The 25,845-nt window shown below is 37.9% G+C and overlaps 2 protein-coding genes across 2 annotated transcripts; one reads left to right on the top strand and one right to left on the bottom strand.

Annotated features, from left to right (window-relative positions):
* On the top strand, positions 1–2,073 carry LOC149930881 (uncharacterized). The gene is made up of 3 exons (XM_090158908.1): positions 1–220; positions 283–1,125; positions 1,185–2,073. Exons 1-3 carry the CDS (start codon positions 82–84, stop codon positions 1,943–1,945), a joined length of 1,743 nt encoding a protein of 580 aa, XP_090015034.1. The 5' UTR covers positions 1–81; the 3' UTR covers positions 1,946–2,073.
* Positions 2,074–2,700: 627 nt separating this feature from the next.
* On the bottom strand, positions 2,701–4,023 carry LOC149930882 (uncharacterized protein F54H12.2-like). Its single transcript, XM_090157961.1, has one exon. It carries the CDS (start codon positions 4,021–4,023, stop codon positions 2,701–2,703), a length of 1,323 nt encoding a protein of 440 aa, XP_090014087.1.
* Between the last annotated feature and the right edge of the window lie 21,822 nt (positions 4,024–25,845).

Consider the following 25,845-nt stretch of genomic DNA (forward strand, 5'->3'; position numbering starts at 1 on the left):
AAATTTCCTATTTTAAACTCTTTCTATCCTTCGCATCAAGTCCCGTATTTACTTAAAAAATTAACCTATCCTTACGACTACATGAGCAGCGTGGCAAAGTTTGAGGAGACACTTCCTCCCAGAGAAGCATTTTTCAACTCTCTCACTGACGAACACATATCAGATGAAAGTTACGAATCAGTCCGACAAGTGTGGAATACTTTCAACGTAAAAAATCTAGGTATTTCGCCAGAAATCTTTAATGGAAAGAAATAATGTTACTAACGAAAATTTTCTTGACAGGTGAACTACACGATTTGTACGTTCAAGCGGATACCCTCCAGCTCGCTGACGTCTTCGAAAGTTTCCGCGCCATGTGTGTAGCATACTATGGCCTGGATTGCGCGCACGCGTACACCGGACCAGGATTCGCCTGGGAATCTGCGCTTCACATGACCAAAGTGAAGTTGGAGTTACTCCTCGATATTGACATGCACTTATTTATTGAGCGCGGTATTCGAGGAGGGGTTTCGATGATTAGCCACAGATTCGCCAAGGCGAATAATAAATACATACCCGAAACTTATGACCCCGAGCAGCCGAGTAATTTTATAATGTACTTCGACATGAACAATTTGTACGGGTCGTCGATGGTCGGCTACCTACCCACTAGTAAGTTCGCTTGGGTACCTGTAAAAGACCTCCTCGATTACACTAATTTACACGTGCTTACTTTATCGGACGAGTCATCCTATGGTTTCATTTTGGAGGTTGATTTAGAGTATCCTGCTGAATTGCATCAAGAACACAATTGCTACCCCCTTGCGCCCGAATCTCGCGCAATAACCACCGATTTATTTTCTTCATATTATAAACTGATGCTTAAACAATTGAACCTTTCCACAAAAGACACTCTTTCTAAGCTTGTACCTAATCTATTCAACAAGCAACGTTACGTAGTTCACTATCGTAATTTAAAATACTACGTTTCGAAGGGGATGAAACTTACTAAAGTTCACAGGATACTCTCGTTTGACCAAAGTCCTTGGCTTCGTCCCTTCATCGAGTTCAATACGGAGAAAAGAAAACTTGCCAAAAACAACTTTGAACGGGAATTTTTCAAGTTGCTCAATAATAGCACTTTTGGTATATTAAATATAAATTTAAATAATAATCAATACTAATCTCATTTTCTCTAATACTAGGTAAGACCATGGAAAATCTCCGTAATCGTATAGACTTTCATCTCGTGCAAACACCTGAGCGGGCCATCAAGAAAGCGTCTTCTCCGGCATTTGAAAAGTTCACTATTTTCCACAACGAACTCGTAGGCATTCAAATGAAGAGGAAGTCGCTTACTTTGAATAGACCTATTTATACCGGCTTCTCCATTTTGGATCTATCCAAACTTTCCATGTATGAGTTTCATTACGAGTACATGCGGAAGAATTTCGGGGGTAAAGCGCGACTCCTTTTCACAGATACTGACAGCCTCACGTATGACATACAATCCGAGGATGTCTACGCGGACTTACAGAAGTCCTCCCACCTCTTCGATTTCTCAGGATATCCCGTTAATCATCCTCTTCACAATGAATCAAATAAAAAAGTGATTGGGAAGATGAAAGACGAGATGGAAGGAGTTCCGATTCGCGAGTTTTGCGGTTTACGCCCGAAAATGTATAGTATCCTTTCGGAGAAGGGGGAGAAAAAAACCGCGAAGGGTGTTTGCAAGAGAGTCGTCAAAAAAAGTATCCGCCACTCGAGCTACCGCAATTGTCTTTTTCGGAATCAAATTACGAGCAACTGTATGATGCGAATTGTGAGTCAGAGACATCAACTCTTTACCATTTCCCAAAACAAAATGTCTCTAAATCCTTGTGATAATAAAAGATACATTTTGGGTAACGGTATTCAAACTCTATCCTATGGACATCACTGGATCGACAAGATAAAAAAGGTGTGACTGAATTCGTAAAATACGTATATAACTAATAGAACATTATGTATATGACTAAAAGAGCATTATGTATATAACTAAAAGAACATTATGTATATGACTAAAAGAACATTATGTATATGACTAAAAGAATATTTAGAGTATTTTGATTTATTTTCACAAATATTATTCTAAAAATGTTAAATATTTTCAACTGGAAATGATCTGTGAATTTACTTTAACAAAAAGTTTATGAACTAGTGTTTTTGCAATTTGTTTTGAATATTGGTAAATTAAAAAAAACATTTAAAAGTTATTCAATATTTATTGAATAGTTTGAATACACAAATTCTTTAATCATCTTATCATTATCATTTTTTTGTTTAGAAAATCTTGTCACAATATCAAACATTTTCACACCCCGACATCGATTAATAGCAAAATACACGCAAAAGCCTCCACAAGTCCTACTAAGATTTCCTTGTAGTTGTAACGAATTAAAAGTAACAGTTTTACTATTTCTTTCGACAAAGTCATTAAAGCGATACATATCGGGGGCGTTCCCGAAAGAATCGAAGAATTCTGTAGCGCTGTTATTTTTCGAGAAATAGAGTACAACCCAATGTTCTCCGGACGTTTCTGAAGTAGCCGTGTTCACAATATAAAGAGAGGGGAAAGTCTTCACGTATTTGGGTAATTGATCCGCAGCCATAACTCCCCGAAATAGGTTTTTGGTGGACTTATCGTTTTCCATAATTCTAGTTAGTTGTAACGTATCCATTCTAGTTCAAAAGCACTGTTCTGTTTTTATCAATTTCAATCAAACTCTGGAATTCCGCGTACACAATTACAGCAATCGTTTCGGCTAAAGCTGATGCGAATTTTATCTCGAGCCTCAAATTTCCGTTTTTAACTAAATGGAAATGGGCGGCGTTGCTCATCAAATCAGCCGTCAAATCGTAGACGAAAAGGCAGTTCCCACCAACGTAATCTTCGCGACTTATTTGGTTTCCCTCGTCAATGTTCCACTGACCCGTTTGTAGAAATAAATTGGCGTAAGCCTGGATGTAGCTATTCTCCGCGAAATTAGGAGTGAGAGGGCGATGGGGTACGCTGTTTCCGTCCACAAACAATCCAATGTGGTTTAAATTAAAGTGCTGGAAATTATATGGTGATAATTTTAAGTCACCTAGAAAAGCCGTTTGACTAACCATCCCAATCACGACTTTATTGGGAATCTGGCCGGTAAATAAATGATCCTGCACTACACTCATGTTCCCCTGGGGGATCGAAAATGAAGTGCATTCGGTGCGAGTGATGGGGTATTTAGCTCTAGCCACTTGTAATACTTTCGCGTGAGATAATGGTATTTCTGGAATTAATTTAACTTTTCTCAGATAAAGCGAAGCTGATTTGATTTCCAATTGACATTTCACATCAGAGTGTAAACAAAAATCGGTGTTCGGTTTACCAAAAACAAATTTTAAATCCACCAAGTTTAGAAGATATCGAGGTTGTTGACAAACATCTAAGTGGAGGACGCCGATCATATCGATAATTCCCTTTTGAGCAAATTCAGCTCTTTTCAAGAAACCTTCGTTTTTGGTAAAGTCGTTAAACTCACCCGCCGTGTCGCGATAGAATAAGGAGCTGGTCAGATGACTCGTTTTAGCCGAGTCACCAAAAGTTAGCATGGTTTGAATCATACTTTTATACGGGTAATTTTGAGCCGAAGGAGTAACGGATTTTTCGTTTAAAAATAGATGCACTTCGGGAAAGAGACTGTGTAAAAATAAATTGACCGGCGCCACATTATCAGCTGGTGTAGTTACCACTCCACCCACACCGATCACGGCGGCTTTGGGGAGAGATCCATTTTGTTTTTTCACTTCCACCTGAACGTGTAGGAGAGTCTGCGACAAGTCTACGTAGGATTCTGAATTGCCACTAATGCAAAACGTTAACGCCGAATTGTTGGTAATACTGGAAATGGGATTGTATTCGACCCATTCGCCACCGATAATCCCCGTCTGCGATAACGGAACTTGAAAAAGGTCCAATTCCGAATTCACACACCCGCTTGAATGTGGATGTAACAGTGCCATAATAACGCTTTATGAAAATATATCGGAGTAAGAAGGGCACGATGTTTTCCTCCTCTTGGCTTTACGTCGAGTGATTTTGCGCGGTCGGGAGCGTTTCTTTTTAAGTCCAGATCCCGTCATTTGCTTAACCACTTCCGCGGCTGAAATTAAGGTTTCTTTGCCAGCGCTTTTGGATCTAGTTGCGAGTGCCTTTTTGATTGGAATACCGCTAGCAACGTCCGTGACGACTTTCGCTCCAGTATCGAGGAATTTTCTTCCTAAGAACTGGGCTCCACGCTTGAAAAGGGGCATGGCACTGCGAAAAGCTGAAGCTAGTATATTGCCTAATCCATATCCTCTTTGAACACCCACACCTCGATAAACAGGAATTGATCCATAGCCAGCCTGATTCAAATAGTAGTTCTCGTAATCGCTTACGGCGGGATTATACTGCGAGTGTCTCATGATGTTGGTCGTTCGTTATGCTTTACTAAAATGAACGCGACTCGTTCTCGCACGTGTTGTTATAGGGTGAGCCAGGCCCTCCGTGGTCTGAAATGTAGAGTAACGTGCACCTTTCCACGTTCGAATCGCACGGGGTTCCCCAAGTCGTCCATAATGTTAATTTCGATAATTTGAATATTTGAACCCGCGACTGGTAAATAATGTGGTTTAGTGAATATCGAGTCTATAGTTTCACCGTCTTTCCCTTTAACACTAATAATTCTTAGGAGAGGTACGTTCCTGTCCCCGACGATCGTACTTTCAACGATATCGGAATAAACAAACAACGAATGTAATCCCACGTCCATATCTACGGTATATGGAGCTATCGTCGATTCCCTAATTTCAAGTTCTTGTACTTGCTGAATCGAAAACCCCAACATAACCGCTATATCAGGAGGGATTTTACAATAAAAACTCTTAGCAATGTGAACCGAAACTCGTTTCAGATGTTTTATGTATTTAAACTCAACATTTTTACCCTCAAATTTTAACATTTCAAGTAAATCTTCGATTGTAGAGAAATTTGCTTTGGGTATAATAGCTAGTTTTTCTTCCGTAAAACCTTCCGACATGATATCATCCGTCCAAACTCGGACTACCCGCTCTTCTTTGATATTGTTCCACGTTCTAGGATAACTTATTTCCGCTAACCCTACTTCGTAAGGTCCATTCAGCTGAACATTTTCCGGAAGGTAAGCTCTGAATTTGCTCAGAGTATTATCGGGAAAGTAATTCAGCGAAGAATCGGATGGTAGAGTGATGTAGAAACTCATTCTAAGTCTACTTCTTGAACCCAACTGTCAAATTGCGGTCCGTACCCCTTCCAGCGTACGAGTAACTCGACTGAATTATCAGATTTGCGTCGCCGCCTGAGCACTTTTTCAATTTTAAAAGCGCAAGTCTCGAGATCTTTTCCGACTTTTTGTACTTCTTCCTTGTAAAACACTCCCAAAATGGGTTCCGAATCCAAAGCCTCCAGTTTATATACCGCCGGTTGCCTCGGTATCCGCTTAATCACTCGAAACAATTCTTCGGAAAAATTTGGGATATATCCTTTCTCAAAGATACCCTTGTTTTTGCTAATTCTTACAATATCACCAATTTCGAAATCATAGGTCACTGGCGGACTGAAATCAATACCTCCGTATAGAGTTTTCCAAATTATTTTCGAATTTTCTGACGTTACTTCGACGGGCTTACATTTAATTGAACGGTGATAGCTGTTATTGTACGCGGTAACTAAATCTTGGAGCGTATCGACGTATTTATTTGTATTTTTGCCAGTGAAATATCGATACATTCTTGATTTAAACGATCGAATAAAGCGTTCGACGATACTGGCCTTAACTTCAGAATTCGTCGCGAAAAATTCTATTCCCCGTGATTTTAACTCCAATTGAACGGCTTTACAAACAAACTCATTCCCGTGATCACTCTGTAGGCGTTTTGGTCGTCTTTCACCATCTAGTATGTTTTTCAGAGCATTCACTATGGTAGCCCCCTTCTTATCTTTCACCAGCTCAACGAAAGCGAATTTGCTAAATACGTCAATACAAGCGAGTATGTAACGATATCCCTTATTTTGTTTCGATAGTTTCTGCAGGTCAATTAAATCAGCTTGCCATTGTTCGTCAATACCGTAAACTATTGTCTTATTTCTTTCGTACCGCCGCTTTACATTTTTGTGTAACGTATACGTATCTTGGTTCTGTAAAAATGTTTTAACCTCATTCAATGATACGTTGAATCCCTTTTCTCGGGCTGAACGATACAATCCTCGAAGGCCAACGTAACCGCCAGAGTCTGCTACGTCGTAGTATATATTTCTAAGTTTATCCATAGTTGGTAAAATTTCCCGGTGTGGGTACCGTGTAGTACCATAATAGGAATTCAGATAATTCCATTATTACGAATATAAATATTATTATGACAGCGGTTAAAATTTTCGGATTTTTGGAATAAGAATCCACTAATCTGGACGTCACACCCACAGCTACAGTTTCAGTACAACCATCCATCCTGAGACAAAAAATTGAAATAAATACTCGTTAACTTACGTTAAAGGTTTTATTGATAAATACAGTCAAATCGTCACCCACTGTTGCGGTCTGGGTGGAGTCGCGAGATAAGATAATGATTTTAACAAATTTAACCTCGCGGGATTCTTGATAAATTTTTTTGGTACATTATTATTTTGCAAAGTTTCGTAAAAATTATTAATTCCCGTAGGATCGACATTTGATTTGGTTTTTCTAACCGCGTCGTAAATTAAATCTATAACGTTCGATCCCGAAACGACCCGCCCCCCAATTTCCATTTCGCCTAATTCGTTCCACGAAATATATCGCAATGTCCAATTGTACAGAGATATCGCGTCGGTGAGCAGACTTGGTGGTATAGATGTGGCAATTTCTTCGTACCAGGTTTTTTTTGATTGCTGTTGTTTTTCAACTGGTTTCTGATTAGAACTTAAGTGTCGCTGTAAAGTTTGATTATAAAATGATAATTTTTCGGATTGGGACATATTGGGGTTCTCGAGAATCGCTTTCATTTCCTTATCCAAAGTGGGTATTTCCGGTTCCAGAACAACTTCTTCTAGAGTAGCGTTTTTCATACGACGTAAGGCGTCTTCGGAAACTAAAATCATTTTGCGGGCCATTTTTACTTATTAATAGCGCGGTTTATCGCCGCGCCGGCGACTGAGCTCACGATTGAAAGAAGCGGAGCTAATAAAAGCGGGAGAAATCCCCCCTTCTGCACTAGAATCTGTTTTCTTTTAGCGAGAGGAATTTTACGACATAGATGGTGTATCACTTTACGATGTTTCTTCAACCGACTCTTTTGCTCATCTGTAAGTTGAACGTTCCCACGAAGTACATTTATACAGCATTCGACCAACGATAAAATAGCGTCTCGATTTGCTAGCTTGACGATAGCTTTTCTCTGTTTCACGTTACAAGTGCTCAAATATTTCAAAAAGTTTAAGTTTTTACAAACTCGTTTTGAAGTTCGTACGCTCATTTTGGAACAAAAATCGCGGCTTCTTCTCCCGGTATGATTCCCGTTCGCAGCCGATATTCATCTGAAGTGTTTGGTTTTAAATCGATGAATAAATAGCCGTACGGTTTCATCACGGCTTGACGGAAAGCGTCCACGACGAATTTGGTATTTGACGGAGAAATTTGTTTAGCAATATTTAGTACGCTGGAAACGTCTCTAGCGGAACGGAAGATGACGAGGTACTGCGAATTCAGATTGAGAGTTCTAACCTCTTTCCCGTGATAAAACAAATTTTGCATTAAAATCAGTACCGACGTGTTTCGATGATGCGAACCTCGGATGAATAAATTGGTCACGTCTTTGTTATTAGCTATTTCGCATAATAGGTCATCGAGAATGACAAAATTTCTAATCGTTGGATTCAAAGTTCCTGGGTCCAACAATCCTTCGTGAAACTCGACTGTTGGATTATGCTCCAATACTGAATTAAATAATTTCTGTTGGTACTCTGTATAACACCAAATTATTCGTTGGGGTGGGGGAGATATGCAAGAGTCATTATGTTTGATTAATTTCGCGATAAAGTGAGATTTTCCAGACTGCGTGGGTCCTGACACGAGCCCCGTGAAAGGATGTATCATGATAGGATTCATGTTTGTAAATGAGATAAGAAATAATAAGCGTGGTTTTTAATACGATTCTTTTTATTGATATTTTTTTAACAATCTACCGTCTTATGTAACATATTCTTCAAATTACACATAATAAAAGACAAAATATTATCCCGAAAATCCTCGCTTAAAAATGTGTTAAGTTTTGAGATTATTTCCGAATAACTTATTTTTGCCATGGCGTCAAACAAGTACGCATCTAAACGGGAATTCCAATCTATCATTAAACAGTCATGCTCATCTTGCGAAAGATGATCAACTTCACAACCACTGCACTGCTTATTAATATAATCGGTAACTTTGTTTAGTACAGTTTCTTTAATATCGTTGAAGACGCGTTTGACTTCGTTATGGTAGATCATCACTTCACCGTATTTTTCCATCAACGTCTTCCAGGGATACCGCGTCAGAGTGAATCCACGCTTGGTCAGGTAGTGCTTGCCGTAATTGGTCCCAGTGCCAAGAACGATTTCCCTGACGTCCACTACTCTACGGTCTTGAAAAATGCACAGTTCTACCCGTCTCGTTTCCGATCCTTCGAAGAACCACGTTGAGGGTGGGATAGAATCGTCTTCCAAGAATGAAGTTATTTCCTCGTTCGCTCTCCACAATTGCTTGAATTGACTTTCAGTCAGCGCTATGCCAACGCCTCCCTCTAGGGTTCCGATGTAGATATTACAGTCCGGGGTTACCAACACTCCTTTCGTGGTAGAAACCGGAAAAACCTTACTGCTATTCCTGAAAATTTTATATTTGTTAAACAGAATCTCGGTATTAAGATCATGTTTTATACATACATTTTATCAGTATTCCAAGACGTCATAGACTAGCAATTACAAATTGAGAATGAAGTTTTGTGGGAAAATAAAACTCCTTATATAGTACTCGTCGTTTTTTTTTAACTTAGTTCCTATATTGCGCGATACATCGTTTTATTCATTATCATTTACGTTAATTTAAGTCTATTTCGTTCGTAGCAAATATTCTCCCTTTTCTCCGAAAGATATTATAATCGTCGTAATATCGCTACCCTCACCGTAGATTCACGCCCCGTACCGACTAAACACGTGTATAAACAAACCGCTTCTTTCTGGCGCGGATGAAAAGCTTGACCTCGTTTTATAGCGGACCTCTATTCCGCTTCCTTATTACGCCCCGTCAATATATCTCCGGCTGGCTCCGATGGTCCCTTCGCGTTTTCGACGGACGCTCTCGTATTCTCGATGCTGACCCGTACTTTGTTCATGAATTATACCCCATGCCATACCCTATTGGGTATTTCGTTAATCCCCGCGTAAACTCCCACCCCGTACCGAGGAAACGCGCGTATAAACAAGCCGCTCCTTTCTGACGCGGTTGAAATCCGAGACCTCACTCTCTTCCGGGTCTCTCTCCCCTACCTCGTCACGAAACTCAGCTTCCTCCTCGAACGATATTACAACAAGACTCTGACCGGCTTCGATTCTCACTCCACGTTTTCATCGGTCTCTCTCGTATTCTCGATGCCGGCAAATCTGGCCACATCGAGCCGACGCGGTTTCGAGGGAGATACCGGCACCCCGCGCTAACCCTATGGAAAATATTGGCACCCCGTTATAACCCTATGGGTATTTTGCACCCCGTGGCTCTAAACTCTCACTTTTACACTACTGAGTTTGAAAACACGATTTGAAGAAAGCCCAATTTATACTTTTGTTTTTGCTAAAATTCTTTAAAAATAGGGCGAAATAGTTTCATATTTATCGATTTTTACCGTTTTCTAAAAATATTGCTTGTTTCTAATTTAAATATTTCAATTATTTATAATTTGTTTAGTTTACTATCAATACGAATTAAACCAACCTATCAGTGTCGATTTTCTCATATTGACTATTGTAGCTAGCAGATGTTATAAGTTAAAATATTTTTGAAGTGGATTAAGCTTGGTTTGCGAGCATCGTCGAGGTGCGCGATATTGGATAGATTTCCATCCAAGTATAGGCTTTGTCGGTTTCAAACGAAAATGATACGCAGCGCTTCTCGTGGCGATATCACGCGTAACTTGATTAAAAGTTTTTCCCCGCCCCCATTGAAATTAATGTAAATTTGGCGATAATTAAACGTTAATTAATCTACAAAATTATATGAGAAATATTCCACTGACAATTTTTCCCGTTTATATGAACATAAATGTAATATAAAATCGTCTTTAAAAATCGAACATCTGCTCGTCTAGTAAAAGTTTGCGTTGTCAGCGCGCGTAATAGAACGCGAAATGAGATTTAAGAAAGTAGGTTGTAATTCGGAACGATATTAATACTTTTCGCGATTTTGGTCATCAGTGAATTATAAATATGACTTGAAATAAGTTATAAGGTTTATTTAAAAGCTAGTTTCATAACTTTTCATCCATTGGTTCGTTCTGAATTACTCTTTAAAGTATACGAAAATTTGAAGGCGGTGAATCTTGCGCAGTCTTAAGGCTCGGTGGTTTAATATACCGAGTATTTTGAAACGGAAAAATCCGATTTTATCGTTAAATCTTTGATTAATAATATGATATTTTAAATCCAAGGTTAAATGATGGCGAACGCTAATTGTAATACGAAACAAATTTACGAAATACGTGGAATGTTTGGCGGGAAGTCTGGCTTGCGACTATAACACCGAAAAGAGAAAATAACCCTTAACACTAAAAAGCTCAAAACGAGTTTCGTAGCAACGGAAAGCCGAAAGGGGGGAGAATGGTGGAGAATAGTATATACGAAATGTAACATTATAAAGAACCACCTATGGACTGCAATGCAAAGGATGATAAAATTAGCGAATACAACCCGGCCTTAAGATTGAATTTTTGAATATCTTTTAGATATTTTAAAAATATGCAAGTTAAGATGTGTTTTTTGGTTATAATATTTAAGGTGCGTATCTTTAGAATATTTGAGGGAGATTTGTGTTTGCTGGGCGGCTCTGGCCTTGATGCACTCATTTATCTTTCGATTATGACCTGTGGAAGCACTTTTTGGTTAAAAATAATCAGAGTGTTATTCCCGGTGAACCCTTGCACCAAGTGCTAGGCTATCAACAAACCCACGACCTGCTGGCGCCACCACTGCCTACAAAATGGCGATCATTTAAATTGAACAATTTTGATTACAGGATTGTAATAGGTAGTATATTAGTATTTCTTTTTAAACTCATTCAATTTTTTTTCCAGAAATTTTGCGTCTCCATCTAAATTGAATATATCAATTTTTGTTAAATTCGTAAGTATTAATGTTGAGGTTTGTAGTTTACGATATTCGTTAAGGGACACCATTTTGAAATTGTTACCCTCCAGGTTAATCTTCCCCCGCATACTTACAATTTTTACCTTTTTGTGTTTTATTTACTCTGGTTATTAAATTTTACCTCGCACTCTTGACCATCTTTATTGATAATTATTTTTAAGTATTCGTAAAGCTCCATATATCAAATGTCTTAGACTTCAAAGACCTATTTAACAAAAACTATTACAATTACTGTTAAAATAAAAACTTGAATAACTTTTGAACGCCACATACGAAATAAATAAAGTTAATACATGTAATAGAACTCGATCAACCCTCATTATAAAATATAAAATGAAGCCAATTAATTAAACCATTCTCTTACAATAAATTATTAACTAAATACCTGCCTTCAGCAAGACTAATATTAAGTCCCTCGTTAATGAAAGTGTTTTAACTCGGTCACAAGACCATGGTGCAATACATTCCGACCCGTCCCCACCCAAGCTTTCCCTAAAACTTTCCGAACCAGACCAGTAATATCCCCTATGCTCACAGCGATCCCATGGAACCATTATCATGTTCCCAGGCCTCAAGCCCACTACCAAGTAACGAGATCCCAACAACGGCGCGGTTTTCCATGGCCGTCTCCACAGGGTCAAAGAGGCACCCGGACGTTTCCGCTTCGAAACAAAAATTAAAAGTAACCTCGAGACTCTCTGACATCCCCCCCGCAACCCCGAACGAACTTTCCTAGGTCAGAACAAGTCATCCGTACCATCACAGGACACGAGTCTAAGGTTCATCAATGATCCACATAAAATGGGAGGTCACCACCAGGGTTGCCAGTTGGGCGAAAAGTTGCCCAATTTGGGCTACTTTCAAACCGATTGGAGACAAAAAATGCTTGGGCGATTTGGGCGATTTTTGGGCTCCTTTCAATAGATCTATTTTTTAGGCTCGCCCGTGCTATTTTCAAAATTGGTCGAGCACATGTCAAAAGTGTAAATGTGTAATGTTTAAATCGACAATTACGGTCAACAAGCCATTTAAATATTGTTAGGAAGTCAGATAAAATTTATCCCGAACATGTACTAATAAATGGCCCCGAGTGTTGAACGATTGGCCATTAGATTTTTTTAACTGTACGAAAGTCAACTTCGATTGCTCAATAGTTCTTTTTATAAAATAACCTTGGCCATCTTGTTGAAATGTTGCCTCCCCGCTTCAGCTGTGGATCCGTTTTCTATCCCACTAAAGAGTAGCTGCTTCTGAACTAATTCTTAGGCATTGGCTAAACTATTCCAGGGCAAAATTTCAACAAGTTGGGCAAGCGTAAAGACATTTTATAAAATCAACTATTCTCTAGTCTGGGAAAATAAAACAAATGCAAGTGAATTTTGGATAGACCAAGGAGGATAGGAAGCGAGGCGAAGTAGGAATTATAAACGCGCCAGCATCCTTGTAAGAAGCTTAGCGCGCGCTCGGCGGGAAAATTTCGGAAAAATGGCGGCAGCACGTAGCGTAGCGGCCGCAATCTTGTCACCATTTTTCCGAAATTTTCCAGCCGAGCGCGCGCTAAGCTTCTTACATGGATGCTGGCTGTTCATCCCTCCCACTTCGCCTCCCTTCCTATCCTACTTGGATAGACGTATACCGTTTTCAAGATGCCTCTGGAGATCACATAATGAGGGAATTAGCTGAAGGTGCAATTAAGCTTTTAAGTTTACCAATTTCTAACGCACAAGTAGAACGAGTTTTCTCCCAAGTGAACTTGACGAAAACTGATCTTAGAAACCGAATGAATCTCGATTTATTGTCTAGTATATTATATTTTAAATTCGGACTAGCGCGAATAAACATATGTTCGGAATTTGTGCCTCCAACTGCACTTTTAACGCATTCAACCAATCAATGTATAAGCAATTAGTATAATGTAACTTCTACATTTTTTAATAAAATGGTTGGTTTGATTTAAAAATTTGGTTTAAGTGAGCTTATACCATTTGGTTATTAATGTTTTACTTTGGCTGACAAATTGGGCTATTTAAGAAAGACAGAATTTATTTTGGGCGACAAATTGGGCTGCTTTGAAATAACGTTTGGGCGACTTTCTCAAAAACGACCTGGCAACGCTGGTCACCACTTGTTTTTGTTACAACCCCGCCCCACAATCTCCAGAAGAAAACCTGGAGACAGCCCCAAAAGGAGAGAACTCGGATTTTGCTAGGGATGTAAAGAATTAAACCGAGTTTCAAGACTCGTACAGCTTGAGTACGCAGCATGCGCTTATACATTTTAAAGAATACCCTCGCCAACTATCCAGATGAGATCCTTCCAGAGCATTCCGACCAGAAGAGAATGATCCAGACGGTCATGAATCCGGTAAAAGAAATGCCCTGAACACCCTCAAATCACCCGTTGATCACCCAAAATCTAGCAGTTCCGAGAGAAGAATCCCAGATGACCGAGATCAATCCCCTCGCCTAACCAAACGAGTCAGACCAAAACCCGAAGTACATATGCCCGTTGTAAGAAGTTAGTCGTCGTCATCCGGACATCCGTGCCGAAATCCGAGCATCCGTTCCGTAAGCGCGACGAATTGACAGTTTGGAACTGTCAACACGAAACAAGAAGTCCCCCGTCGAGCCCCTCCCAGAAAAAGCGTGTGCGTGTGTTATTCGAAACACCGTATGCGCATTTAGTTGGAGACGCATTAAATTGGAAATTGCAGATAACTCGAATACGCTTATACGATTTTTTTTTCGTTGACCGATAGCTGCTAGAGAAAAATTTTCAAAGAGAAAGCTGTAAAGCATATTTGAAAACCTTGAAATAACCTTTGATCGATCACAAACGAACAATTTTGCACTTATATAATCAGGTCAGCAAAGAAACAAGTTCGCCATAGCATGCCAAAGGGTTTATTTACAAAGCTTAGTTAAATTAATTGTTTTTGAGAATAACATTTCAACAAACAAGTTAGAGAAAGAACAGCTGGTCTAACTAGACCTGCTTAATTTACAAAAAAATGAACGATAAGTTAACTATTTATTTGGTACAAAGAAGTGAGAGAAAGATTAACAAATTACTTTCCTATAAAACTGAGAAAAACATTTTTAATCCAAGTAACGAAAGTGTTGCGAATTTCAGGTATAGTTCGTTAATTCTTCCGTCTACATCTTTCTTCGCGATGAAGCATACTTCGGAATGTACTCTGGACCATTAGGGGGGTGACCAATGGAAAAGCATCCATGATACGCTGACGTATTTCGTCCAGGCTCGTAACACTCGTCGCATAGACATGATCTTTGATGAAACCCCACAGGAAGAAGTCCATTTGTCTGAGGTCAGGTGACCTTGGAGGCCAATGATCTGGTCCATTTCGTCCTATCCATTGTTGTTGGATTTCAAAGAAGAGGTGGTTCATTACAGCTCAAGGTGGATGTGGAGGCGAACCGTCATGTTAGTACCAGAGTCGTCAGTTGTTGGCCAAAATAATGTTTTCTAATGCACACGCGATTTCATTCTGTAACAAAGTTACTCTGCCATATATAGATGGTTTGGTAGAAAATATGGGCCGATGTCTTGATCTCTGACCTAACCAAAATTATTGTTGGTTGTGGTGGGGGAATCCCCATCTTGGATTCACATCACTCCACATTGTTTTGGTGGTTAAATGGTCCGTCTCTCCCAAACGAACAATCATTAGTCAACAAAAGCATATTTAAAAAATCCGGAGTTTCGTTCACCAGTTTGTTTAACCAGTTACCAAAGTCAAATCAACGAACCATATCTCTGTCTTGAAGAGCTATATGAAGTGTTGCTCGATAAGGATGGACGTTGTGCTAGTGAAGGATACTCAAAATGTGGATACTGGGCCAACCCAACTCTAGGTTTGCACTTCGAATGCTTGATTGAGAATATGTCGGGAGTCACGCTAAAACTAGCTTTACTTCGTCGCTGTTTTGACGAGCAGCTCCTCGGTATCTTGGATTGTCATCGCCATGGTTCTGGAATTCTCGAACAGCTCCGAGAACGGTGTTGTGACTGATAAATTTTTGAGGATACAGCATACTGCAAAGTTGACATACCCGACGAGTGTTTCGTTGAGCTTCGAATGCGTGATCAAATGGGCGAGCTTCGAAAGAGTGTCATATTGCGCGAATGTCAGCATAGCGGCAATATGGCCAAAATTACGACCCACGACAAAAAAGGTCAATCGTCCAACAAGTGACCCATCGCCAATATAGAGACGAAATGGCCTAGAGTTACCAGATCCACCAATGTGTCCCGCGTTGACAGTCAAAACAATGAGAAAGGGGACGAATATAAAAGAAATGGAACCTTAACTGAAGTACCCTATAAATGCGAATAACACATGCTATTTTAAAACTACTGCGATATATTTTTGATATTCTTTGAACGAATATTTGATTGTTGGTACCCCAAGTATAAGGTTTGGGTAAGATCAAGGAAAAATTATATTACATTAAGAAATTTCAAAAACAGATAGCTCAACTGGGTAATACCAACTGAAAGTAGACTATATGTTGTCAAATTGCACATATCAATAATAATTCTTTTAGATGAGTTTAATAATCGTCGTCTGGAATAACAAAGCAAATAACATTTGGTATTAATTTGAAAAAAAAAATGCTTCATAGTAAACCGCTTGCTTTTTTAAACATTGATATCTATTTGAATATTTTTTTACTACAATTGCTGCTATAAAATAATTATAATTCAGGCTTCTTCTAAGAATGGATATCCTCTTCAGCTCATAGCTTATTTCCAAAAGGGTCCCTTTAAACTGCGGGGAAGCTCGGCAAGTCTTATCATGCATTTAAAATAACTTTAGAAAGGCTAACAACGGCTCTGATTAAACCGTGCGAGTATGTGATTCCGGGAAGAAAATTGTTATTCCACTGATTTTTGGAGATAAGCAATTCGAAAAGATACTACACCATGATCTTAGCCAAATGCAAAAAGAAGCTGATAAGCTGTACGATAGTATTATACTAGGACAGATACGGTTTGACCCGGAACATTTTCCCATAAAGATGAAAATTGGTACATAGGTAGTTTTGGACCCCAAAAAATTAACTAAAAGTTTCTACCTCTAGAGCGTGAGCTTCCGACGCCATCTTGGAAAATGGCCGCCAAGCACGCCTGACGTCATAAATTTAATGAAAGTTTCCAAAAATGTTTAAAATTGATACATTATACATTAAAGTCTTTCTGAATAGTATTGTAATTTGTTTGGTGTACAACCGTTACTTTTACCGCCATCTTGGAAAATGACAGCCAAAAAGGTTTTCCACGTAACTTTCCACTATATGTTTCCATATGATTGAAAATTGGTATATAGTTCCATTACGGCTGTGTGAAGATAATTACAAAATCGAATTTATCTGCGACTGTTATTTCGTCCGCCATCTTGGAAAATGGCGGACTGCAATGCCGAATTTGGCCTTCAAAATTGAATGATATAGTCCGATAGTTTTAAAATTTGGTTATGTTTTGTTTATAACGCTGAGAACACTATTACCAAATCTTAAAGGTATCTGAAGGTTACTCCGTTCGCCATTTGGAAAATGGCCGTCTGGAAAATATTTACCTTGTTGATAGCATTCTTATAACTATTTCGAATCACTAAAGGGTTAGTGGAAAATAAAATTTGGTGATACAAATGTATAAAATTATAAAACTCATTTAATAATAATAATAATATAACACATTTACTAATAATAATATAACACATTTAATAATAATAATTTAACGCATTCAATAATAATAATATAACACATTTAATAATAATAATTTAACGCATTCAATAATAATAATATAACACATTTAATAATAATAATTTAACGCATTCAATAATAATATAACACATTTCATAATGGAATGGAATGGAAACTTGATTATTGTGTATCAAAACAACACTATTACAGCGTCAGCTAGTTGACACACATTGCATAAATATTATAAGTACAAAGTGTTTAAAAATGACCGAAAGGTTAAAAGCATAATATAATTTTAATTGATAACAGTTTTCATGGCTCCTACGTATTAAGAGCCGTTAAAGTTTTAAGTTCAGATAATTTACAGCTTAATAAATCGACTAGTTCAGTATATTTGTTTGCAGTTCTTAAAATTCGGTTAATGGGGTTTAAAAGACTTTTAGAAATTTTGAACAATTAGGGGTGCCTTGTATAATAGTTAGGGACAACAAAGTTTATTTTGGAAAGTAAGTCCTCGCTAGGAATCTGATTTCTTAACAATTTATATAAAAATATTAGTTCGGATTTTTCCAGGGTTACAGATAATTTATCAATTTGCAAATCTCCTAGTAATGTAATATAATTATATCTATGACTTTTTCTAAAGTTTTTTTTTTATTATTCAAAATTATACTTTATTTATCCGTTTTACAATATTTAGCAAAAAAGAAAATGACATTAAAATAGATTATCTATATAGATCGCCAACGAAGCTCCCGGAGGAAACGTGCTCAAAAAGGAAGCAGCGTTACCCCGTTAGTATGTAAATATTCGATAAATTTCTTTTGTACTGATTCAATAATTAAAAGAAGATAAGGGCTACAGCCTCCCCACACCAACGAACCGTACATGAGTTTAGACCGAATTAAGCTTTTATACAGAAGAATAAAGTGAAATTTGGAATTGATTTTTTTGGCAAGTTTGAAGATAACACCTAATAGCCTTCTGCAGCTATTGACAATATGATGGACGTGATCTCGGAAGTATAACCCTTTATCAAGGTATATTCCGAGGTCTTTGGCCGAGTCTTTGCGCGGGACGGTATCACCGTTAATTTTGAAGACGGATCGAATTAATTCAGTTTTTCTACTGAAAGATATTACAGTGGATTTGGAGGGGTTAACGGGTAAATTGTTTTTAGAACACCATTTAGAAATTTTGTTGAGATCATCTTGTAAATTTAAAGAGTCGGTCACGTTGTTAATAGTTTTGCATAGCTTGTTATCGTCTGCAAATTGATAGAGAGTGGAATTTTGAATTAAAAATTGTAGGTCGTAGATGTAAATGTTAAATAAAAGGGGTCCCAGGGAACTACCCTGGGGTACCCCGCAGTTCGTATTGTAACTTACATCAGTGACAACACCGTTACATTTTAAGAGATTTGCACGAGTATACAGATAGTCGCTTAACCAGCGTAGTAGATTACCATGGACACCGATACATTCTATTTTTTTCAAGAGAAGTGGATGGGACACGCGATCAAAAGCTTTTGCTAGGTCAAGAAAGATTACGTCAATTTGTTTTTGATTTTCAACAGCGTCGGATACTTGATTTAAGAAATTTACGTCGTTTGTCTCCAGGCTTTTGCCCTTTATGAAACTGTGTTGGGTAGAATTTGGAAAATTATTAAACCAGTTAGATATATATTTGTGCATAATTCGGTCAAAAAGTTTCGCAAATACGCGGAGGAGTGAAATAGGCCTGTAGTTTATTGCATTTCCGGCAAAACCACCTTTGAAAATTGGGCTAAGGATAGACGTCTTCCATAAAGTGGGGAATTTGTTAAGTTTAATGGAGAGGTTAAATAAGTATTCTAAAAGCGGTAGAAATAGATCTCCGCAACCTTTAATTATAAATGCTGGACTATTATCCATGCCAGTCGAGAAAGTTAATTTAAGGCCCAATATGGCCTCTTTAATATCCAATGACGAAATTTTATCGTGATTAAATGCATCTGAATGTATAACAGTTGTATCGTAGTCGAAAATTTGGTTGGCCGGAATGTTGTCAACAGAGATTTTAGTGAAAACACTAAGAAACTCATTCGCGAGATCGGTAGGGTTGGTCATCAAATTAGAGTCTTTTTTGAGCCGAATGTCCATGGGTTTCCCCTTAATGTTATTTTTGGGTGTTGAAGAGCCACATTGCAGATGGTTTCCGTATTTTCCTCGCTGTCTCTCTGTAACAAATTTTTGGAACACGAACGAAAGTGCCGAAAAAGATCAAAGTCGCGGGGATTTCTAGTCCGTTTGTATTTTTGGTGATAATATTTTTTGCGCCTTAGAGCCGCTAATAATTCCGCGGAATACCAATTGGGGAATTTTTTACAGCCTTTGTGTACAAATTTAGGGATTGAGGTGTCCATGGCGGTGATCACAACGCTTATCAGCGTGTTAACACATATATCTACATCGGTTTCACTATAGAATGGGGACCGATCATAGTCACGGATGTAGGTATATAGCTTAAGGTAGTCGCCTTTGGCAAAATTGTACGATTTGGAGGTAACAGGAATAGCCTTGTCCAGGTCAGAAGAATAATCCAAGGAAAAAGGTGGGTGGGCTATATCGATATCAACAAAGGGGTCGCCAGGCGCGAGAGTTTCAAATTATTGACATTAGTTAAGCACAGATCCAGAGTATTCCCGCACGTGTTTTTGAAATTAGAGATTTGGCGAAGGTTGTTTGAATAGCAAACGCCAAAAATATGGGCCGCTTTTTTCTTAGTGTTGTGAAGGCAGTCAACTGCGCTGTTATACGACCAATCAACCCTCGGTAAATTAAAATCCCCGAGAATAACTATATCGGTGCCTAAATTTAAGTTATTAGTGTGGAGTTGCCAGTGGGAGCTAAAGGTTTCGTAGAGTTTGTCACTGTCACATGGGGAGAAATAAAGGTTGCCAATAATGAGAGAAGTTACCGAGTGAATTTTGACCTCTATAAAAACACATTACGGAATAGGCTCCTGATCTGTGCGGCGTAAAACCGTAAATTTGTTATTGATTGCTATTAAAGCACCTCCACCTCGAATTTCAGGATTATTAGAGTTGTCTCTGTCGGAGCGAAAAATGTTAAAGTTACTGGGAAAATAGTCCGAATTGAAATGAGTAGAGTTAAACCAGGTTTCAGTTATACAAATGATGTCAAGGGAAGTTAAATTTACGTTTTGAAAGTTATTTTCCGATTTAGTGCGAAGACCGCGAACATTTTGATAACCAATATTGATAGATTTTGCGTCTATGCGCTCATCACGCAGTCTACCACGAAACTCTTTAAACAAACAATTAGTTGGCCAGTTACCTGGTTCCTGCAATTTTGAAAATTCGGGTAAATCTACGCTAATATGAAAAGAAGAGTAAGAGTCAAATTTAGTCTTGAGTTTAGTGCATTTGATAGATTGTAGGCCGGTTTCGTCTTGAAGGATTTCCAGAATGTCCTTTTCCGATGTTTCGGGAGATAGTCTAGTCACAAACAAGGCCTTCCTGGGAGTTCTCAGGTGCGTGGTAGCAGACTTTAGTTTTTACTCAGTTTTTGTCCCTTTAAAGCTGTCGCGTGTGGGTTTAGAAACGGGAACACCACACGAAGCAGAGATGACACGATCACTATTTGATGCGATTGCGGAAAGTGGTGAAGATTGACTTGCAGTGGGCGTGGCAGATTTGACCATAGTAGAAAACGATTGATGGGTATTAAAGATGGGAGGATAGCAGTCGGGAGAAAGATTTCCCGGAGTCAGCACTGCGAGTGATGAAACAGTGGGGCAGGTTGATTGTTGTACGGTAGGTATGTTTTTTAGAGTAGCGATTTCAGAACGAAGTCCACTTATTTCAGAAGGTAAAGCCAAGATGGTTGCTTTGGAGCTGGCATTGTCAGAGGCGAGTGAGGAGACAGTCACTTGAAGGTCTCTGACCAGGTCAACGAGTAAGATGATGTTGTAATGAGAGGAGTCAAGAATCGACTGCTTGTCACGTGAAAGACTGTCCATTTTGAAAACCTCGTTAAGAAAATCGTTGAAGTCGCTAAAGTCTCGCTCCCTAGAAACTCCTTTAGGAAGAGTAGAGCTTGAATTGGTTGAACCATTCATTTTCGAGGTGGCATGAGAGGAGTCCCCCTCCTCCAAAGTACAAGAAGTAGTGTTAGAGTTTGAAGAAGAGACACTCGCATTTAACAGATTCTGGCGTTCCTTTTTAAGTTTAGTGTGACACCGCGGACAAATATATTTGCTCAGTTTGGGATCAGATCCGTCCCGAAGGTTATCGAATTCCTCGTGTGTGAAGTGCGAAGCGCAACCTCGGTGAATGCGTCTTCCGCAGTTACCACAGGGAACACGACGATGCTTTCCAAAAAACCGTTGTTTATACTTCAGGCAACTGTCCGAGGATGGGGCCATGTAGAAGGCACGAGCGTCGCCAATCGTCCCACCGATTTTACTGAACCATCAATCCAAATTTGCGGGTGTATAATACGACAAAAATCCAATTACAATACAGAGTAGCGATATACGTCGTCCCGTATCCAGTATCACTTAGAAATGGAAAATGCGAACTTGGAGAATAAAAACGTCGGCAGCGCGAGAATTTAAAAACAATTCCGTGTTCGGTTAATATTTTACTTAATTTCTCGTACATGGGTTAACTAAAGCCGACAAATTGTGGGCTTCACACGACTAAAAGATTTTAAATTTTAATATCTACATAAATAAACCGGTGTGTTTTAATTTCGAAATGTCTTGCTAGAGAAATGGGCAACAACATCCATTTATTATTATTTGGGATTAGGACTGTTTTCTTGTTACGAGCTGCACAAACTGATAAATATTTTTTTGAATATATTAAGAATATTTTAGTAGATTTGGGCATTTCCTAATTAATTGTGTTTTATTATAATTATTAAATGTGTTATATTATTATTATTAAATGTGTTATATTATTATTATTATTAAATTTGTTAAACGGGGTGTTAACTAAAAAACGATACAGAGCTAATTACTCAAAATGTGTTTCATGTAAGAATTTGAAATTTGCAGGTTACATAGAGGGTGTAGGGGGACAAATGGAAATTTCAATGACCTTGAACCAGGTCTTCAAGGTCATTCAAATTTTACCTCGAGAGCCGTTAGGATTAGAAGAATGGTTCCAATTAGAAATGTGTTCTACGTTTAATTTTAAGTCTAACCAGCTTTGACCCGATCTAATTTGACCAATGGGAAGCCGAGAAATGTTAGACCAAAAAACATAAGGTCGTGTGTGATATTCTAATCATGACACGACATTTAAGGGCTTATAAATCGAAAACTACCAGATTTAACGGATCAAAATAGTCGTGACACTCTTAACTGAGGGGGAGAGTTCGTAATGACCTTATTTAGTTCAAGGTCATTCAATTTATTTCAATTACTAGTTAGATTATTTTGTGTTTAAAACATTTAAACTCAAAAAAGTTAACAAAAATACTTGGTACGTCTTAAATCAATTATTTAACGTTTATTTTGGAGTCTTATTGGTTTATTTACCTCGGGTAAAAGGTAATTTGACTTAAAAACCTCTGCGGGCATTTTTCTAATTGGAACCATTCTCCTAATCCTAATGGTTCTCGAATTAATTTTTAATGACCTTGAAGACCTTGTTAAAGGTCATTGAAATTTCCATTTTCATTTGTCCCCCTGCACCCTCAATGTAACCTGCAAATTTCAAATTCTTACATAAAACACATTTTGAGTAATTAGCTCTGTATCGTTTTTTAATTAACACCCTGTATTATTATTATTAAATGTGTTATATTATTATGAAATGTGTTATATTATTATTAAATGTGTTATATTATTATTATTAAATGGCGAACTGAGTAACCGTCAGAAACCTTTAAGATTTGGTAATAGTGTTCTCAGCGTCATTAACAAAACATATACCAAATTGGAAAACAATCGGACTATATCATCAATTTTGAACGCCTATTTCAGCATTGTAGTCCACCATTTTCCAAGAGAGCAGAAGAAATAACGGAATCAGATCCATAGGAATTTGTCATTTTTGTTCATACAGCCGTAATGAAACTATATACCAATTTTCAATTATATTGAAATACATGTATATAGTGGAAAGTTACGTGGAAAACCTTTTTGGGTGCGATTTTATAAAATGGCGGTAAAAGTAACGGTTGTACACCAAAAAAAATTTCAATACTATTCAGAGAGCCCTAAATGTATAATGTATCAATTTTTAACATTTTTGGACACTTTCATTAAATTTATGACGTCAGGCGTGCTTGGCGGCCATTTTCCAAGATGGCGTCGGAAACTCACGCTCTAGAGGTGGGCACTTTTAGTATATTTTTTTGGGGGTCAAAAACTACCTATGTACTTATTTTCATCTTTATGGGAAAATGTTCCGGGTCGGCCCATTCCTGGGCTATATAGAACGAATATTATACTCATTAATTAATTTCTACGATCAACCGAAAATATTTTCATACACTTTATTCAAAATTTTTTTATAAAAGTAAGGTTATTTTAAAATTATTAGCGATGGTGAGTTAGTAATTGGCGCCAGTTATTGCGCCATCTACTATCTAACTAGGGTCAGTAGCGTAAATAAGGCCCCCTTAAACATCGTGATGTGGGAGGGCCCCAGAGCTTCAGGGGCTCTGTAATTTCTTATCAAATTACATGCTAAATAACAGATAAAATCCCGAACTTTGCTTTGAGGGGCCTCGGAGTTCTTAGCTACGCCACTGGTGAGTGTTATAGCAGCTTCTAGAATTAAGTATATGGTTTGCTTGTTCTCAGCTCCTGTTAACAACCTAAAAGTAGTCAACTGGCTGATAACAATAATATTTGAACTAGATAAGTCATAATGGTGTTTTGGGTAGTGTCATATAGTCCAGGGAAAATAGGATGGAACCTTGAATAAATTAGGAGGTAGCTGAATTTTGGTAGGCTGGTAGTATATGACTTGTTAAGCAAAACCTGAAAAGTCGCCACTCCCCCTCTTACGCTCCCCTCAATTTGGGAAATCATCGATTTTGATGTATACACTAATTTCGGAACGGCACTAGATAGAGAGATCAATGAGCATTCGTTTTTAAGGTCATAGCCAATGCTACCATTTATTATTACATGAAAAAACTGTATCTCTAGCGGTTTGGCGGGAAAATTTAATATACAGGGTGTTAACTAGAAAACCATACAGAGTCAATTACCCAAAATGAGTTTTATGTAAGAATTTGAAATTATTAGGTTGTATAGAGCGTGCTGGAGGACAAATGACAATGAAAATTTCAATGACCTTGAACCAGGTCTTCAAGATCACTCAAAATGTATCTCGAGAACCATTAGGATTAGAAGAATGGTTCTAATTAGAAATGCGTTCCACGTCTTATTTTAAGTCTAATCAGCTTTGACCCGATCTGATTTGAACAAGGAGAAGCTGAGAAATGTTAGAACAAAAACAATGGGTCCTGTGTGGTATCTAAGGGATGGAAGTTATCGTTACACACTAAACCGAGTGGAGGAGTTTGAAATTTTCAAATTAGGATTACCTTGAAACATTAGTTCAAGCTCATTCCAAATTTATCTCGAGAACCATTATGATTAGAAATTGTTTTTCAATTCATAATTAATTTATATTTAGAGATTAATATTTTAATGTTTTTGGCGATAATGAGTGCTGGTCCAAATTACCTGAATGATCATTATATTTTGTTATCTAATTTGAATATTCTGATTGATATTTCAGGAGGACTACGCAAAAAGTAATTCAGCTATGGACGCTATAATGGAGTTTCTGAAACGAAGGTAATTTGTTTTAATTAAACGCTTGAAATGAAAGCGTGTGTTCATGTCATTATCTAAATGGCTTTACACAAACACCTGAAATTTTAATATTTCAAATTCGTAACTTATAGTTTGTAACGATTGTAGTCAAATTTAAAGGAATATTAGTCTAGATAACAAACATAATGAATCGCTTATAAAGATTCCACGATAGTGGAATCTTTATAAGGGGCCAACATGCTTCTCCATAGACTTTGAAAGCACTATTAATGCTATCAAAAACCAAAGCTTTATTGTTCACTTTTAAATTTTAAGCGATTTTCATGCCCAAAATTCAGTATTAGGGAGGCTAGCGATAGCTACACGGCTTAGTTATTTCTGACAACTTAAAAAAAAAAATCATAATGGCAATACATTACATGGTTTACTAAATTATACAACTTTCTTATATAATAATTCTGGAACGCTTAGTTTATCATATTTCATGTAAGCTATCACAGTACTTACTATTATTACTAAATATTTTTATTAAAGCTAATGGTGTATTTGGTTGAGCTGCTTTTAATAATGTTAACATTGTTTATTAAAATAACCATAATCTTTTCAAATTAATTTTATTTAAATTTTAAAAATGTATGCCTACGCTAGCTTGAATGTGACACGGTAAGAGCTGCAGTTTCAAAAATTCCCGGTAAATTAATTATATAGTATCCAGGGCTGGCGCTAGGATTTTCAGGTCCCAGGTAATTTTTACTCCAAAATTTGGTTTTTTGGAAATACATGTGGTCAGATAGTTTTAGTTAGGCACCCGTTCCGGTGGGGCTCTTTCGGAGGCACGGGCCCAGGGTTCTTTTGCCCCGC

The sequence above is a fragment of the Leiobunum rupestre genome, chromosome 9, assembly GCF_980474605.1.
Source record: "Leiobunum rupestre chromosome 9, qqLeiRupe1.1.hap1, whole genome shotgun sequence".
NCBI lineage: Eukaryota > Metazoa > Arthropoda > Arachnida > Opiliones > Sclerosomatidae > Leiobunum > Leiobunum rupestre.

Excerpts from the sequence above, each read along its gene's own strand:
- LOC149930881 (XM_090158908.1), top strand. The coding sequence starts at position 82 with ATGAGCAGCGTGGCAAAGTTTGAGGAGACACTTCCTCCCAGAGAAGCA. Across the intron at positions 221-282 it reads TTTCAACGTAAAAAATCTAG|GTGAACTACACGATTTGTAC; the intron begins GTATTTCGCCAG and ends TTTTCTTGACAG. Across the intron at positions 1,126-1,184 it reads GCTCAATAATAGCACTTTTG|GTAAGACCATGGAAAATCTC; the intron begins GTATATTAAATA and ends CTCTAATACTAG.
- LOC149930882 (XM_090157961.1), bottom strand. The coding sequence starts at position 4,023 with ATGGCACTGTTACATCCACATTCAAGCGGGTGTGTGAATTCGGAATTG.